We start from the raw sequence: 16,511 nt of genomic DNA on the forward strand, positions 1-16,511 counted from the left end.
TGTACTGTCGTTGCCCAACGTGTTTCAGTACGCCTTCGGTATTTACAATTCAAGTTGGAAACGTTTGCGCTTGGGACAAAATGTAGACAGCACGGAATGACTTTGAATTTCGGTCACAGGAGATTGATGGAAGATGGTTTGAATGATTTTTGTCACATCATAAATGTCACGCCACTGTTGTAGCTTGATCAGGCTTGAGAAAAAAAAAGGCCGCCTGCTGCTGTCAGTCTTGCGGTTTTCATCTGCCAGAAGCAACTGTCATCCCAAAAGCCCTGTGAGGAGGGGCTGAAAAAAGACCGATGGCATGCCTTTCGCCCCTTACTTGTCTTGCCGTAAATATCTCCCGTGCACTTCGCAGTGTTTAATTTTAGATGCCACATGAGGCAGGAGCAGAGCAACTATAGCCGAAGTCTGAAACTTGCCAGTTAGCGCTGCCCCGTGTCAGTGTTCTGACAAACCTTTAGCATCCTTTGACAGAATTTGAAGGCAAAGAAAGATGTCAAACAGAGATACCGAGGACCTCAACGAAGAGGACATCGATGAAGATGAACTCCTTGCCATGCTTTCGCCCGAGGAGCTTAAGGAGCTCCAGAGTGAAATGGATATTATGATTGCTCCAGATGACAGTGTTCCCGTTGGACAGAGGCAGAAGGACCAGACAGAGAAGCCTCCGACTGGAACCTTTGACCACAGATCCTTGGTCGGCTACCTCTACTTGGAAAAGGAATCCCAACGAATGCTTGAGGAAGAAAGAGTGCCTGCTACTCTGCTACCGAGCGAGGTAAGAGGCCACCAGAGTGCCAAATGTTTTCAAATAAGTCCAGAACACACATAATAATAGAAATTGGGAGGGAGGACACAGTAGTAACAATGTTGGTCCCCTTGGTTGTCTTCATCAGAGAACGTTGAGGCAGGAGGCTGAGGAGAAAGAAAAAGTCAACACTGCGGAAGATGGGCACGACGAAATACATAAAGTGAATAAAGAAGTAACTGAGGAAAAGGCTAAAGACGGTGCTAGAGAAAGGGAAACATTTCAAGGAACAAAAGAGGAAAGCACCGAGGAAATGGGCACCAATGTAAAAGAGAGCATCGAAAACAAAGAGGACAAAAAGGTCCATCAGCAAGACGGAGAGACGAGTCCGAATCAACGTGAAAATACAGAGACGCACTCTGACAGCACAGAAAAGGAAACAGCAGGCCATAAAGACAAAACAACGGAGGAAAGTAAAATTACAGACTCTTTGCCTCCTCTAGACCCGCTGGAGGATTCAAAGACAAGTGCGTCTGACCACAAAGTCCAGCAGAAAGAGGAGACAAAAATCAACAAACTAAAAATCCCCAAGCTGGCACTGAATAACATCAAAATGACATCTCGACCATCGGGGAATGAGACAAACTTGGAGTCGACGCTTGACAAGATCCGAAACAACAACTCTTCCGTCACCGAGGTAAATCTCAACAACATCGAAAACATTCCCAAAGAGATGCTCCTGGACTACGTCAACGCTTTGAAGAAGAACAGACACGTGAAAACCTTCAGCATTGCAAACACTGGTGTGGATGAGAACATTGCGTTCAACTTAGCCAACATGTTGCGCGAGAATCGCAGCATCACAACGCTGAACATCGAATCCAACTTCATCACGGGAAAAGGTATCGTTGCCATCATCCGATGCCTTCAATTTAATGAGACCCTCACTGAGCTGCGATTTCATAATCAAAGACACATGCTGGGCCATCATGCCGAGATGGAGATCTCACGCCTGCTCAAGGCCAACAACACCCTCCTGAAGATGGGATACCATTTTGAACAGCCCGGGCCCAGGATGGTGGTGACCAATCTCTTGACCAGAAACCTGGACCGCCAGAGGCAAATGAGAAAGGAAGAGCAGAAGCAGCAGCAGCTGAAGGAGCAGAGGGAGGTCATGCAGATGTACGAGAGCACTCTAAACCTGCCCCCGGGGTTACTCGAGATGTTGGGATACATACCGCCCCTGGAACTCCTGCAGAAAAACGGGCGAGTTGCACCTCCAAAAGAACTGAATAACGTGGCCCCAAAAGTGGAAGAGGAAGAACCCCGGGAAGAACCAGAGCCCCCGAAGCAGCTCAAACACAACAGAATTCCCAAACAAGCGAGCGCAGAGCCTCAAAACTCATTGAGGGACGTCCGTCTGAAGAAAACGCCAAAGAAGCGTGATCATTTTCTGGAGTTGGACCGCAAGGAAGCCAGTCGAAAAGAGAGAGCCGGCGTCCAACTGAGGAAGACTCCCAAAGTGAAGGAGCCTGCCGCGCAAGGGGCGCTGGAGGAAAAAGCAAATCTGAAGGATGTCATTAAGACTTTGAAGCCGGTCCCTCGCAGGCGAGTGCCACCGAAGGTTGATCCCACGCCCCGCGACGAGCTCCTAAATGAGATCAAGAAGAGCAACGTGGCCTATCTTAAATCTGTGAGTATTGCTGTCGTGCGGTAAATCACACCGGAGAACAACAACAAAAATCTGATGATCTCGTGATCGCTGCCGATTAGAACTAAAATTGGCATGCTGTCAAGTCAAGTTGTTCTAGCAAGTCAAAATGTGCAAAATTCTGCCACTCAAGCGTGGACAGTGACTTGACATTCACAGATGAATCAAGTCTTTGGAACGGCTCTTCACTTTAAACGATGGGACTCCAATCTTTTTAGGGAGTCGTTTGCACGTGATATAAGCAAAGCTAATGAAAGCTTTCGAACGGCTCTTCACTTTAAACGATGGGACTCGCATCTTTTTAGGGAGTCGTTTGCCCGTGACATAAACAAAGCTAATGAAACCTTTTTGCCGCCGGCAGCACCCCACAGATTCTTCTCTGGATGTAAATACATCCATCAGAGTATTCAGTTCAGGGTCGTAAGAAAGTGGAGCTGATTTCGGAGGACAGGAGGGGCACATGCTGGAGTGGTCACCTGTCCATCGCTGGATTGACATACAGACCAGTGAACGTTTTTATTTAGGCGAGTGTTTCTTGGAACGTAGGATTTGGATAGTACAGTCCTGTAAGAACATTTCGAGAAGTGTGTAAAGCATGATTACTTATTATTAGAACGCCGTACACACATAATGATAACAATTCATTGCTTTGTTTGCAGGTGCCGCTCCCAAAAGCCCTGGAATCAAGTGAAACAAGTCTTCTCTGAGGCACTGACTTATCGTAATGTGTTTGACGCACTGTATTTTGGAAATGAACTGTACAGTGGGAAAGGTTCACACATTGATGTTTCGTCCCTGTTTCACAAGAGCCACTGTGCGGTTTGGAGAGTTGAAGCCAAACACACCAGAATTAGGAGGATTTTTTTTAAAAACACGTTTTTGATTGCTGTTTTCAAAGTCAGAAGTTCACTTAACGCAAGATTACTATGGCTTCAAACAATTTGGAAAACCACAAAATTGTGACGTCATGTCACAGGAAGCTTCTGATAGGTTGATTGACAACAATTGTGCTCATCAGAGTCAGCTCCTAAGGTACCCAAAGTTGGATTGTGGCATCAAATAAAGCCACTTGAATCTGTGGGTTGAGTTTTAAGATGCCTGAATTAATAACATTCATCCGTTTAAACAATTATATGCAAGTATGACGCATGGGACACAGACCTTCATTTTAGGAGACATGTCCTGTGTTCTGATGATATTAACATTTAACTGTTTGAGCATCTCTACATTGGGGGGGGGGGCACACAATCACGATTGTGATTTACAAAATAAATACAATTGGCCACAAAAGAGGCTTATGCATTTCACAGTAACATATAGCATCAGGAGAAAAGATCATTATGTGGATCTATTGAGGCAACTTGTCAAGACATCTGCTAGGAAGTTCATGCTTGAGCACAATCGGTGGTCCCGCATGGACTATGACTCAGAGCGTAGGGCCAAAGTAAGAAATTGATCATTTATGGGCAGTCCTGAAAAGGCATGTGCAACCGAGCAGCCACGAGCGCTGTCAGAAAGAAAGTCATCAAAATTTGTCCCCAAAAAATCCTCTTATTATTTTGACATTTAGCAAAGAGAAATACGTTGGGAAATCTAACTGACCAATGACAGGAAAAGTTCAGTCTGATTACATGAAATCCAGGGCAAGAACAAATGTGTATGTGTCTTTATATTATAGGTGTAATCTTCCGGTATTAACTGTATGTTTTAAATCATAATGCGCAAATGTTGTCAATGTCATTTGTACCTAGAAAAGAGCTTACAATGTATATTTCATAAGGGAGCTGTGAATTATGTTATGCTTGTTTACCATATCTTGTGTCAGGAAGGCTTATTCACAAAATGCTGGATTGGTTGTGGTTTGCATTTGCCCATTTATAAACAATCCCTGGCACAACTACGACACAAGGAAAGGACATCATTCTTTGGTTTATATTTTAGAGTCATGTTTAATATTTGGCTGTGTGATCACACCATCAGGGCTCAACGGGGGGGAAAAAGTCAACTGTAACAGAGGACAACCTACATCAAATGGCCTTCGTGCACAAACTGTGCACGTGGATAAGATGTCGGCAAAGCTATTTCAATTAAATGACTAATTGTGCTCATCCCGGTCATTGCACTTATAATATACCAGAAATAGACAGGCAAACATATACAGTACATAGAATAGAAGAAGAACGCAAACAGAGCCATTCCTTTGTAATTGCACAGCAAAGATAAATGACGATATGCTCAGACTAGTATTTGCTTTCAGCACATGGTCATACACTCTGAAAAATTGTTCTATTTATACTCAGGATTACAAGTGAGAACACATGTACACCAGAAGCGTATTGGCCTTGGATCAGTATTCTTAAAGCTCCCAAAGTGGCAAGAGGGAAGGTTTGCTTTTAACAAATGAACCCGCGTTTTCTATTGGGTTCGTGATTCCAGGTAAGGAAAGAAAACGAGCATTGTTTGCAACAAGGTAGTTCCAATGAATCTAAGAGAAAACATCCTGGTTGTGAGCCAAAGAGGTTTAATATCAGGAAAGGGATTGAGGGTATTTTTAAACGCTTACACATGGGAATGCTCAAACCTTTGCCGCCACACATTTGAAGGCTCATCTAACTTTTCTTAAAAAGCAAAAGGAAGATTGAAGGGCCCAGACTGCAAATGGGTTGGGGTTACTTGTGGCATGCGGGATGACGGCACAGGCTTCCCTCCGCCGCGTTCTTACTGCTTCATTTTGCTTTCGATAAAATCCTGCATTCTGTTTACTCTCTCCTCCTGCTGATCCAAGAGATCCATGATGACGCCCATCGGAGTCTTCTTCATCCCAACACCTTCCATCTTATTCTCCAGCCTGTTCTTCATGTTGCGCAGTCTCAGGGAAGCGTGGATGAGGATCACTACACGTCAACAATGGGAAAGAACACATTTTTCAAAACTTATAAAAAGAACTATACTGTATATACATCCAGATATTCATTGCGGAAAATAAAAAGTGACAGAGAGGAAGACAAACACATGCAGGTGTTAGGCAGATCGCGACGGCATGACATCAGTAAGTAAATGCGGTTGTGTCCACATCGAGAAACCATAGTGACGTGTAAACATGGGGCGGTGGGCAGACCGCCCGGGATGTGATCGCGCTGCCTCCAGCGGCATGTTCGAGCTCTTATTCTCGCTTTTACAATCACGCGGAAAGGGTGGCGCAAACAGTTTAAATTCTACCACCTTTCATAAGGGAATACTTGTACGTATGTTCCCTTTTCATTGAGCAGTGAGTCAGAATGAGCGTTTGGAAACTTGTTCAGCTGCTGGAAAACCTCAACGCTTCCCTGTGTGAGTCATAGAGACCGTCTATGAAAAACACCACGGCCACCACTAACCCTAAGATCACCATCATCTCGTTCAAAACTCAGTTAAAACATGATGTTCATGATGTCGATGAGTTAAAAAATTTGGGGGAATTAGGGTGAATATCCATCCGTTCGCAGACTTGTTGGTGCCTATCCCAGCTGACTTTGGGCCAATTGCAGGCTACACGGAGACGAACAACCATTCACGCACCCAATCACACTTAAGGACAATTTAGAGTGTCGTGTCCAATACACCTGCCATGCATGTTTTTGGAGTGTGGGAGGAAGCCGGAGTGACTGGAGAGAACCCAGACAGGCTCAGGGAGAACATGCAGACTACACACAAGAAGTCTGGAGTGAGGTGATTTGAACTCGGGTCCCTGAATTGTGATGCGGACGTCATTTTTGACTTGGACACATACTTTCAAATCAATGTGCGTCCATCAGACGCATCATTTTCTACTCTTTTATTCAGCATAACTTGGCCACTTGCAAACATTGTTGACAAATTCGTCCGCCGTGTTTGTTTTGATCTCGCCGAAAAAAATTACATCAATCGAGAAAAAACAAAACAAAACACAGCTTTGTTTATGTTGAATGCGCTCATGCTGCAAGGTAAAGGTGAAGTAGATGCCCACTTGTCACAACCTTGCTTCCGTGAGTTTTGTTTTGATAAAAGTGCACCGGTGGCGTTCGTTTTATACATTACTTGAAATCTCACGTTTTATTTTGTAGCATTGTCTGATTTCGTTTCCAACCTGCCACGTGCCAGACTGCACTGGGGCACTTGCTTAGCAGTGCCCCAGTAATTTCTGCAATAAAAACCAATTCACTTCAGAGCGTACAACTTAGTATAGCAATTCATTGCTATTGTATTCACGCCACATAAACATGCACACATGCCTAATTGATATGGTAATTTATTTACGTGTAGTGACTTGGCTGATATTATGCCCGTGAGTGCGCAAAATAGAGGCAGGTAATGAGAATCTAGCTAGGCAACATAAGTCTGTCTTAATTTCATTCTAAGTTAGCTAACGTTATTCCTTGTGTCAATCCTGATTAATTTGCTGCACGAGCTGTCGGGGGAATTTCCAGTGGGTTTCATCAGCATGAAACATAATGCTGCTCATGGTCTGTTGGCTCTGCGTCGATGATCATTTTGAGTACTACACAATCAGGTAACAATAAGCCAGAAAGTAAAGAAGTGAAAACGGAATGCTTCGGAAGCTCGACAAGAGGAACAAAAACAGACATATTGAAATTAAACAAAAAAGACTCAAAGTTAAAAGCGAACTTTTCTACCAAAATTATCAACGTTATATCAGTTGTTGGAAAATTATTAAGATGATAGATGCTACATGTAACTTAATTCTATTATTTCAATAAGATTTACTGTAGGGCGGCTCAGTGAAAGAGGAGTTAGCATGTCCGCCTCACAGTTCATAGTCCCGAGTTCAATTCCAGCTCGCTCAGGCCTTCCTGTATGGAGTTTCCATTTTCTCCCCGAGCCCACATGGGTTCTCTCTGGGCACCGGCTTCCTCCATCATTTGAAAAAAAAACGCATTCATGGCAGGTGTACTGAACACTCCAAATTGTCCTTAGCTGTGATTGGGTGCATGAATGGTTGTTCTATGCTGTGTGCCCAGCAATTGGCTGGCAAACTGTTCAGGGTGTCCCCACTTACTGCCCGTAGACAGCTGGGATAGCCAGAAACCCCAATAAGTATAGGCGGCTATAGAAAATGGATGGATATATGTATAGATGGATGGATGCAAATTTGACTGACATTTGTTAATATCTGTTGTTGTTTTTTGCTCAAGTCTTGTAAAAGCACTTTGAAACTGAGACTTACTTTTATAATTTTTGGAACTCTAAACATTCCTGCTGGGACCCATAGCTTTAGAGACTTGCGAGTACGGCGACCCAACAGTTTTCAGAGGTAAAATGAGCATTTCATACGTACAGATAGATAGATAAACACAAAGATACACACACACACAGTAAATACATAATCCTTCGCCCTTTGTCTTACCGGAGTTACTGAGTTCAATAGTGTCCATTATTCCACTGTGTAGCAATGTTTCAGTGAGTAACGTGGCATTGCAATCAATGAGTTTCTTGTGTCGTGTAATCCGACATTGCAACTCATCAATCTTGTTCGCCAATGACCGCACATTAGTGAGGAAAATGCTGTGTAGATAGAGTAAGTGCGGTGTTAGCTTTAGCCTAGGTCTCAGCCCTCCGCATTTCTTCCAGCTGTTTGCAGTCGCTACACAGCTTTGCGAGCACTTTTGGTTGGCCAGGTAGACTGCAGAGCATCGGTTGTTCTCCGTAGCTCAGAGATGAGGCATAGATCGCTGATAAAATGGTTGTAATTTTGCAGTTGAGTGTCCAAAAGCTCCTTACGGGTGTGTGATGTAAAAGCCAAGCAGTTCTGCAGAGTAGGAATATGACTACGAGCTTACAAACTGAAGAGACACCGCACTTCACAAGGTGCAAGTGTCACCCCAACATTGTCAGATCAATGATTTGAGTGCGTTTGATTCTTTTGAGGGATTGAGGCGGGAGGGAAAGCACTTCCTGATGGAACTTTCCGAAGTAAGAAAGCATGCGCTTGGACTAAAATGAGCAAATAACGTGGAAAATAAATCAAAAATATATTAAAGCGACTCATCAACGATGGGTAAACACCATTGACCAATTAACATAATCTGCAAAGTCAACCGTTCGTGACGGCCCTAATGTGCATCCACCCTTGTGAGTAGAAGAAATTAAAATATGTCAACAGGAAGACTTACATAGCAGAGGGAAGGTGAGGCCAAAGATGAAGACCATGACACCGCCGCACAGCGACAGCAGAAAGTAACTGGTGACCATGACACCGATGACAAACAGAGTGGGGTTCTTCCTTTTGAAATTCTTGATGGTGGCTTGATTCTCCCCAGCCCACACAGAACCCATGAATACCAAAGTCACGACAGTTCCTCCAAGAAACATGCCAAATGGGTTCAGGAACCTGGAAAACAGATAATGGTGTTTTAGCCTTTTAGGCCGGTATTTTTAAACAATGTGCCGGTGGGCACAAAATCTTTCCTTTATTTTTAATGGTGCAACTGGTCTAAAATATTGGGGTGAAGGCATAAGGCGGCATGGTAACGACTAGAATGCATTCTTTTTATTTTTTCAATCAGGCGTTGGACTCAATTGTACGTCTTTATGTGCTCTCTGCAAGCAGCAGGTCAAAGGTTCAGGGTGTAATTTCGTCTAATCACAGCAATTTTAGACATAAAAGAATAAAATACATGGATCCAATGTGATTGTAGCATCATTTGAATAGATTGGGCATCTACAATATGATTGAAGACACTTTCCAGCTTCAACGACTCAGCGTTCGTGCCACCTTACTAGACGCAGTAACGGCCTGATAAATCCTGATAAATTGTTTGATAAAACGTTCTGCAGTGATGAATGTAGTTTGCTTTGAGGGCAGCTGTATGTATTGTGTATAAAATTAAGAATACTTTGCAGAAATAAAATCTTCACCATATTTTTTGATGAATAATTTGGTCAACATTACAACAACCAAGTTCATGTGATCACATTTTTGAGCCACAATAATATTCGTGTGACTGTCCGGCACGCGTGTGCATGATAACGCAAGCATCCGAGGGATGACAAATAATAAACTAAGAGTTCTCATGACACTCAGAATAGCCAGTGTAGTCTCACTGGGCGTGGGTATTAAAAAAAAAAAAGTATGCACGCCAATTAAAACTTGCCACCCGAGCTAGTCAGTGTTAGCTTGTACTAACCCAACGATGAGGAAAATCACCAGGGCCGCGGCAAAGTAGTTTGTCTGATAGTACATTAAATTGTTGATAATTCTGTTATTCCACTTTGCCAAATCTCCGAAGTCTGGCTTGGCGAAGCGCTCCGTTCCGGGGTAGAAGTCATCCCACGGTCTGAGAGGTGCAAGCTCCATTTTGGCAGCGATGACGTCAACGTGAAGTGAGGCTTGGGGAAATGCTCTGCAAACATCACAGGAACTGCGACGTCACTGATGCGTAACAAGTCAGCTGATCACTGCTGTTGGACACATTGGAGTAGTCGAACGTGACGCCAACTCTCGCGATAGCCAATGGCTTATTTGTTGTCGGTTGTATGGGGGCGGCCCCATACAACAATTCTGACCTAAACACTCGTTTGATGGTAAAATGAGAATGTGTAAAAGCTTGAAATATGGAAGCGTAATAGGATTTTTTTTTGCAGATCCACATAAATCTTTCACAGGCGTGGTGCGAAAAAACATTTTAATGTTGCTGGTTCCCGGAAGCGAGTTCTTAAGTGCCGCCCCCCCCCCCTCAAAAAAAAAAAAAAGACTTTGTATCATAAGCATATTGAAAATAGTTTACAGATTGGTCTCCGTTCAAGACTGAGAACGAACCGTAGCTGTTTTACACAAAGTAATGAAAAAAATGCACTTCTCATCCTGCGTTTCCTCGCCACTGCGCGGTGCTGCGCAGCTTTGACGCTCGCCAACTACTCTGTCACACTCGAGGACATGGGACCGTGAAAGTATGGCGGATGCCGAAGAGCCGTAAGTCACAATGGATGAAAATGACATTTAATCGGAGTTAAACGTCTCGCAATCTGACCCTGACGTGACGTGATTCAAATCTATTCCCATTTTTTCTTCCAGGGAGAAGAAAAGAAGGCGAATAGAGGACCTGACAGAGAAGTTAGTGACGAATGCTAATGAAAGGTCTCTTTGCCCAGCAGAAAGGGTTGCGTTCGGCAGTGAGGCCATATAACAAAAAAATGCACTTATTTTAGCCAGAGCCTGCCAAAATAAACCGGCTTTAATGTCGGTCACCAATCCCCTTGTATCTAAAGGTGCTCTTCACGTATCTTTAATTAACGATTCATGTTCATAGTGTTAGACCTGACCACATTATTAGGTACACACGAATTTAGTAGCTGATATCGTAGATATCAATTGTTTTGAGAAAGTAACCTGGATATATATATATATATATATATATATATATATATATATATATATATATATATATATATATATATATATATATATATATATATATATATATATATTTATACACACACACACACACATTACTGAGACTGAGAGTTATGCGATATAAATTACTTATATGTTTGGCGTTAGATTTCCAAGCATACACCTAGCACTATGACAAATTTTGTTCACGTTTCCATACATACACCTAGCACTATGACAAATTTTTGTTTTCTCACGATTGTCGGCACACAGTTGCTTCAAATGTGAGACAAATAACTCAAAGATGAACCATCAAGAAATACAGAAAACCCTGAAGTGTAGCGAATACAAGAAAGTATGTCACCGGTCAGCGTTTTGTCTTGATTGATTGTTCAAATTGTAAATGTTCACTCATAAGTGGGAGTGTGTGTTGTGATTTCAGAATGGCTGTAGATGGTGGTGATTGGGATGGCCGGTGGAACCACGTAAGGAAGTTCCTGGAAAGACCCGGTCCATTCACACATCCTGATTTTGAGCCAAGCGCAGAGGTGAGGTCACTTAACCGACTTTGTTTCTGCTTTCATGATAAAAGCAATGACTTTCTAATGTCCCCCGTCTTGTTGCCTCAGTCTCTGCAGTTCCTGTTGGATACGTGCAAGATTTTGGTCATCGGCGCGGGTGGGCTTGGCTGTGAACTGCTGAAAGACTTGGTAGGAAATACATTCAAAGCGATGAGATTGCCATCAGCTTTGCTGTAGTCGGTTTGTAATTTTGCAGGCCCTGTCTGGTTTCCGCCTCATTCATGTGGTTGACATGGACACTATTGACGTGTCTAACCTCAATCGACAGTTTCTCTTCAGGTAGGTTTTCGTTTTATAGTTCAATTCTCAGTCTTTTTCCTTGTAATTGCCTGATGTTATGTTTTCTGTCTGTTCAAAGGGATGTTTGTAAATATGCTATGTAAATGTTACTGTATGTTGATGTTGGATGCAAAATGTTCTTGATTTTTGAATGATACGTGTCAAATCACACACCCTCTCCACAGACTCCTCATCATTTTGTCTGATTGTTACTCTATTAGTGCCTTATCGTGTCAAAAAAAACAAACAAACTTGAGCCTTATAGCGCAAATGTTTTTTGAGTTTAGGCACTTGAAAGTTAGGGTGGCACACCCACTTCTGGGTTCCAAGATTTGCACGCGTAAATTTGGGACCATACGTGGAGGTCCTCGTCTTATTTCAAAGCTGCAGCCGGTTATTATTTCGCGACGGCTACCAATGTTTAGTGATTTTGGAACATGTGCAATACGTGTTAATATTACCAGACCTACGATTATATAGAATACAAAATGTTGATGTTTTTATTATCGGGTGAATGAAAGCTATTGTGTGTTTTTAAACCGAATAACTTTTAATAAATATTAGTGATGTTATGCGCGAAGCGGATGTTGGGCTCAAGCGTGAAGCGCTCGTGGCAGAAGTATCGCAGTACATTGATTCGATCTCCCGTTGTATCCGGTAGAAACGATGCGTCGTGACGTTCCGCCTGTATCGGTGCCGACCGTCCACGTGTCGCACCAGGTCGTTAAGGGTGGTTCTTGGCTCAGTCAATGTGACTGTCAAACTCACGTCGCTTATAAGGGGCAAGATCCCTGAATATGTTATGGTTTGCTTGAGAGGTTTTTGCACGCATTCAGTCATTGAGAACGTGGAAGAATCACGTGAATTTAGGTTCGATTCCACATTAGATTCATTTGCAATTGGCGCGGGCCTATACATCGCCTTATCTATGTTTCTGCTCGTCTATCAGAGTCTGCATCTTTGATTTAAGCCCGCTGGAAAATTGGCCTCATGAAATACAACTCAAGCAAGTCGAAGAGGTGTCTGTGGGAAGGTTTTTGGAATTTGTGTGAAATGACGTGGAAGAACCCACATGTCCGAATAGGCAGCATAGTGGCCCTGTCCATGCCTTTATTCGAATGAAAGGCATTGCATTGCCTTTTTGTGTCACCGTTGATCCCGGCCGCCTCTTTTCATTTGAACTTGTCTCATCAGGCCTAAAGATGTCGGACGACCAAAAGCGGAGGTGGCCGCGGACTTCATTAACAGTCGCGTCCCTGGGTGTAAAGTCGTTCCGTATCCTCTTTGGAGCGGTTTCAAACGCTCCAATGACATCATCACACTTAGCAGTCGATTTGAGCATGAAGACCATTCCTTTGATTCCTTATAAATGACACACTCAGCCACTTCAAAAAAATCCAGGACTTTGACGAGTCCTTCTACAGACGTAAGTGTGATTTTCCTCATCAGATGTAAAGAAAGTCAAGCCCGCAGACTTCTCACTTTTTGTCCCCCTGCAGAGTTCCACATCATCGTCTGCGGGCTGGACTCCATCATTGCCAGGAGATGGATGAACGGCATGCTGGTAGGAAGCTGCGCTCTCGTCGGTTCGCTGAGACGAGGTTTAGCTCAGTGACATTTTGGCTAAGTTTAGATATCCCTCCTGAGCTACGAAGACGGGATCCTGGATCCCGGCTCCATCATCCCCCTCATCGACGGCGGCACGGAAGGCTTCAAAGGAAACGCCCGCGTTATTTTACCCGGCATGACGGCTTGCGTCGACTGCACGCTGGAGCTGTACCCGCCGCAGGTCCGCTGGCGCTCACTCGGGCCTTTCTCCGTCATCGCTGTCTTAACGGAGCACGAGCGAGACTTGTCCAGTAGCGTTGAAGCGGACTCGAACCTTCTCCTTTGATATCGCCCAGGTTCATTTCCCCATGTGCACCATTGCGTCCATGCCCAGGCTCCCTGAACATTGCATCGAATATCCCAGGATGTTTCTGTGGCCCAAAGAAAAGCCGTTTGGAGGTACGCTCATCGTTTGCTCCATTCCGCGCCGTTTGAGACTCACTGCCGCCCTCTGGTTGCCCAGAAACGGGCTTAGACGGCGACAATCCCGAACACATCCAGTGGGTGTTTGAAAGAGCGCTGGAGCGAGCCGCGCAGTTCAACATCACGGGAGTTACGTACAGACTCACCCAAGGTTGGGCCGCTTTTGCCTTCCCGCTAGAACCGACGGCTGTTGTAATGTTGCTTTTTAATGAAAGTCCGTTTCGCAGGAGTCGTAAAGCGGATCATTCCTGCCGTGGCGTCCACAAATGCCGTTATCGCCGGTAGGAAACCCGACGATGCGTCTCTTGGGCTTTTGCCTCCACTTTGGACGAATTCATGATTGTTCAGTTGCTCTCAATTTCACAAAGGTGCTGATCTGGCACCTACAGTATTTTGTCTGACTTTTACCTTGTACCGACATAAGGTGTCAGGATCATCTTCAAAATGACTTTATCACAATGGAAAGTATCCAAAGATTTCTTTGCGCTCCATTCTCATTTTGCTGTCCCTGTCTGTGCTTGTTCTTTTGCAGCTGCCTGTGCGAGTGAAGTTTTTAAAATTGCTACAAGGTCGGTGCCGAAGGCATCTTTGGAATCCTGCAAAATCCATGGCTTTGCCAAATACTCACCACACTTTTTTTTTTTTTTCTTTTGCAGTGCATATATTCCCCTAAATAATTACCTGGTCTTTAACGACGCGGACGGACTGTACACTTACAGTTTTGAAGCTGAGCGGAAGGTTTGTTGCCTCCATCCTTTTTAGCCATATTTTTTCCAGCCAAGCAGTAAGCCCGCTTTGTTCCGTGTTTGTGACGGGCAGGACAACTGTTCAGCGTGCAGCCAGGTGCCTCAAGACCTCCAGTTCCCGCCTTCTGCAAAACTGCAGGAGGTCTTACAGTACCTGACAGAGAATGCTTCGCTGTGAGTAATACTCTACCACGTTTCCACTAAACCAGACAAAACATTTAACAGACCCCCCCCCCCCCAAAAAAAAAAAAAAAGAATAAAAAAAGATAATACAGACCATCACTAGATGGCAAGCCATTAAAGGAGCTACAAATGAAGTCATATTGGTCATTCTGGTGACACTTGGAAAGCCACGTCGTCGTATGTATGTTTTCGTTTCGGCACGCAAAGTAACAAACTGCATTCAACCAAAGTGTTATGCTTAGTATGAACGTAATGAAAAGAGGAGGAAAAAAGTCTTTTATTGTATTATTTTTTCAGACAAATGAAATCTCCAGCTATCACTACAACTCTGGAAGGCAGGAATAAGACTCTGTACCTGCAGGTAATGGAGCGACATAATTAAGGATTCTCCTTGCAGTCTACTTCTATTTAATATAAAACTTAGTTCTTCATTTACTTTTCATTGTAGTCTGTAAAATCAATCGAGGAACGAACAAGGCCGAACCTCTGCAAAACCTTGAAAGGTAATAAATGGCAAACCGCCTCCGGTTCCAGTGCTGCCGCTTTATGTCTATATCGATTTTAAAATGTGTCTCATCGCACAGAGCTGGGCTTGTCGGACGGACAGGAATTAGCCGTGGCAGACGTCACCACGCCTCAAACAGTCCTCTTCAAGCTCAATTTCACTGCCTGAATGCTGCATGGAACGCAAAGCACTGATGTGACCTCTGGCCTCCTCTGTCACAATGTTACTGTAGCGCACCCGGATTTGAGTGTAAATAAGGAAAAGTAGATTCTCACTTGTCTGATAACATTGTTTACTTGTGCATGGGTGCCCAATGTAGTTTTTCCTGTTCATCCAACAAAAATGATCATGTACAGTAGTCCAGCTTCCTATTTGACTCGGTTGAATATCCGTGGTTCAGGCTTCAGTCATTTTTTGCGGCTTGCAGGCACATATCACCTTATAGAACATCTAAAATATGGCTTTTTAAACTGTACCCTCAACATGAGTGATGACAAAGTGGGTTAAGTTGAATTCACCTTTCAACTCGAAGAGTGAATTATTCGAACGGATACAAAACATGACATTTCACTCTCCACTGGAAGATTCCAACGGGTTGGAAGGGACTAGAACATGTCTAAATAGGAGATTTAGGTATATGGTCTGAAACGAAGGTGGAAATGACCTTATTGACACATCCAATTAGTTATGGCCTTCAGATTTGACGACTGTGTTCTGATGACGAAAAAAAATGTGGGGGAAGTTAAGCATGTTTCCCTTTGGTGAGTCCGATTCGTCACGTTTCGTATAGACTCCGCGGCAACTATAAAAAACTGCACTACTGTTATGTCAGAAATGTCTACGTAAATTAAAAGGAACAGTGCAAACAATGTCGTACATTGCGTGTTAGTGTTACCATTTTGAAAATGTATGCACGACTTGTTATGAAAGAAACACTTGGGCTCTTGGACCAAACTTCCTGTGTTGCATCGTCATAACGCGAGTTCGTCGTTGCTTTTGCTGCCATCTTGTGTTAATGGCTTGGTAGTACAACCTTCAATTTCTCGTGACAGTGTAAATGACGTACCCGAACATGTACGTATGCCTCCCATCGTCAAGGCAGAATTATCAATCTTCATTCAACCGGTTTCGGGTTCAAAATAATAAAATGAAAGCACGTGTCATGACGACGCTCTAGTATCGCATGGCAGAAACCCCGTAGACCGGGGTCACCAACCTTTTTGAAACTGAGAGCTACTTCTTTGGTACTTAATAATACGAAGGGCTACCTGTTAATGTGAAGACACCGATAAATGATTTTTCAGAATAAGGAACAGCTGTAGGAAATATGTAAATCAAGTGTAATATGTACCGTAA

At 43.6% G+C, this 16,511-nt stretch overlaps 3 protein-coding genes across 6 annotated transcripts; 2 read left to right on the forward strand and 1 right to left on the reverse strand.

Annotated features, from left to right (window-relative positions):
- The first annotated feature begins 12 nt into the window (after positions 1-12).
- Positions 13-4,475, forward strand: lmod3 (leiomodin 3 (fetal)). Its single transcript, XM_088404935.1, has 3 exons — positions 13-781; positions 900-2,444; positions 3,122-4,475. The coding sequence occupies exons 1-3, from the start codon at positions 497-499 to the stop codon at positions 3,167-3,169; spliced, it is 1,878 nt and encodes a 625-aa protein (XP_088261061.1). The 5' UTR covers positions 13-496; the 3' UTR covers positions 3,170-4,475.
- Positions 4,476-4,962: 487 nt separating this feature from the next.
- Positions 4,963-9,858, reverse strand: arl6ip5b (ARF like GTPase 6 interacting protein 5b). Its single transcript, XM_088404947.1, has 3 exons — positions 9,626-9,858; positions 8,612-8,829; positions 4,963-5,356 (listed from the first exon to the last, which is right to left on the reverse strand). Exons 1-3 carry the CDS (start codon positions 9,793-9,795, stop codon positions 5,181-5,183), a joined length of 564 nt encoding a protein of 187 aa, XP_088261073.1. The 5' UTR covers positions 9,796-9,858; the 3' UTR covers positions 4,963-5,180.
- Positions 9,859-10,207: 349 nt separating this feature from the next.
- On the forward strand, positions 10,208-16,024 carry uba3 (ubiquitin-like modifier activating enzyme 3). Of its 4 annotated transcripts, none has more exons than XM_088438898.1 (18): positions 10,208-10,410; positions 10,513-10,575; positions 11,273-11,378; positions 11,460-11,540; positions 11,608-11,690; positions 12,885-12,965; positions 13,073-13,116; positions 13,190-13,254; positions 13,324-13,479; positions 13,595-13,697; positions 13,762-13,872; positions 13,949-14,002; positions 14,254-14,290; positions 14,378-14,459; positions 14,541-14,641; positions 14,948-15,011; positions 15,099-15,153; positions 15,235-16,024. In XM_088438898.1, the coding sequence occupies exons 1-18, from the start codon at positions 10,391-10,393 to the stop codon at positions 15,321-15,323; spliced, it is 1,395 nt and encodes a 464-aa protein (XP_088295024.1). In that variant the 5' UTR covers positions 10,208-10,390; the 3' UTR covers positions 15,324-16,024. The 4 variants fall into 4 exon arrangements, with proteins under 4 accessions (XP_088295024.1, XP_088295040.1, XP_088295032.1 ...); XM_088438906.1 differs by having other exon boundaries at positions 10,210-10,410; positions 10,513-10,551; XM_088438924.1 differs by lacking the exon at positions 10,208-10,410 and adding an exon at positions 11,104-11,185 and having other exon boundaries at positions 10,523-10,551.
- The last annotated feature ends 487 nt before the right edge of the window (positions 16,025-16,511 follow it).

This window comes from Hippichthys cyanospilos, chromosome 2 (genome assembly GCF_059441005.1).
Source record: "Hippichthys cyanospilos isolate Australia breed blue-spotted pipefish chromosome 2, RoL_Hcya_1.0, whole genome shotgun sequence".
Classification (NCBI taxonomy): Eukaryota; Metazoa; Chordata; class Actinopteri; order Syngnathiformes; family Syngnathidae; genus Hippichthys; species Hippichthys cyanospilos.

Excerpts from the sequence above, each read along its gene's own strand:
- lmod3 (XM_088404935.1), top strand. The coding sequence starts at position 497 with ATGTCAAACAGAGATACCGAGGACCTCAACGAAGAGGACATCGATGAA. Across the intron at positions 782-899 it reads CTACTCTGCTACCGAGCGAG|AGAACGTTGAGGCAGGAGGC; the intron begins GTAAGAGGCCAC and ends TGTCTTCATCAG. Across the intron at positions 2,445-3,121 it reads ACGTGGCCTATCTTAAATCT|GTGCCGCTCCCAAAAGCCCT; the intron begins GTGAGTATTGCT and ends CTTTGTTTGCAG.
- arl6ip5b (XM_088404947.1), bottom strand. The coding sequence starts at position 9,795 with ATGGAGCTTGCACCTCTCAGACCGTGGGATGACTTCTACCCCGGAACG. Across the intron at positions 8,830-9,625 it reads GTGATTTTCCTCATCGTTGG|GTTCCTGAACCCATTTGGCA; the intron begins GTTAGTACAAGC and ends TCTGTTTTCCAG. Across the intron at positions 5,357-8,611 it reads CCTCACCTTCCCTCTGCTAT|TGATCCTCATCCACGCTTCC; the intron begins GTAAGTCTTCCT and ends GTTGACGTGTAG.
- uba3 (XM_088438898.1), top strand. The coding sequence starts at position 10,391 with ATGGCGGATGCCGAAGAGCC. Across the intron at positions 13,117-13,189 it reads TGACGAGTCCTTCTACAGAC|AGTTCCACATCATCGTCTGC; the intron begins GTAAGTGTGATT and ends GTCCCCCTGCAG. Across the intron at positions 14,460-14,540 it reads GTTTTGAAGCTGAGCGGAAG|GACAACTGTTCAGCGTGCAG; the intron begins GTTTGTTGCCTC and ends TGTGACGGGCAG.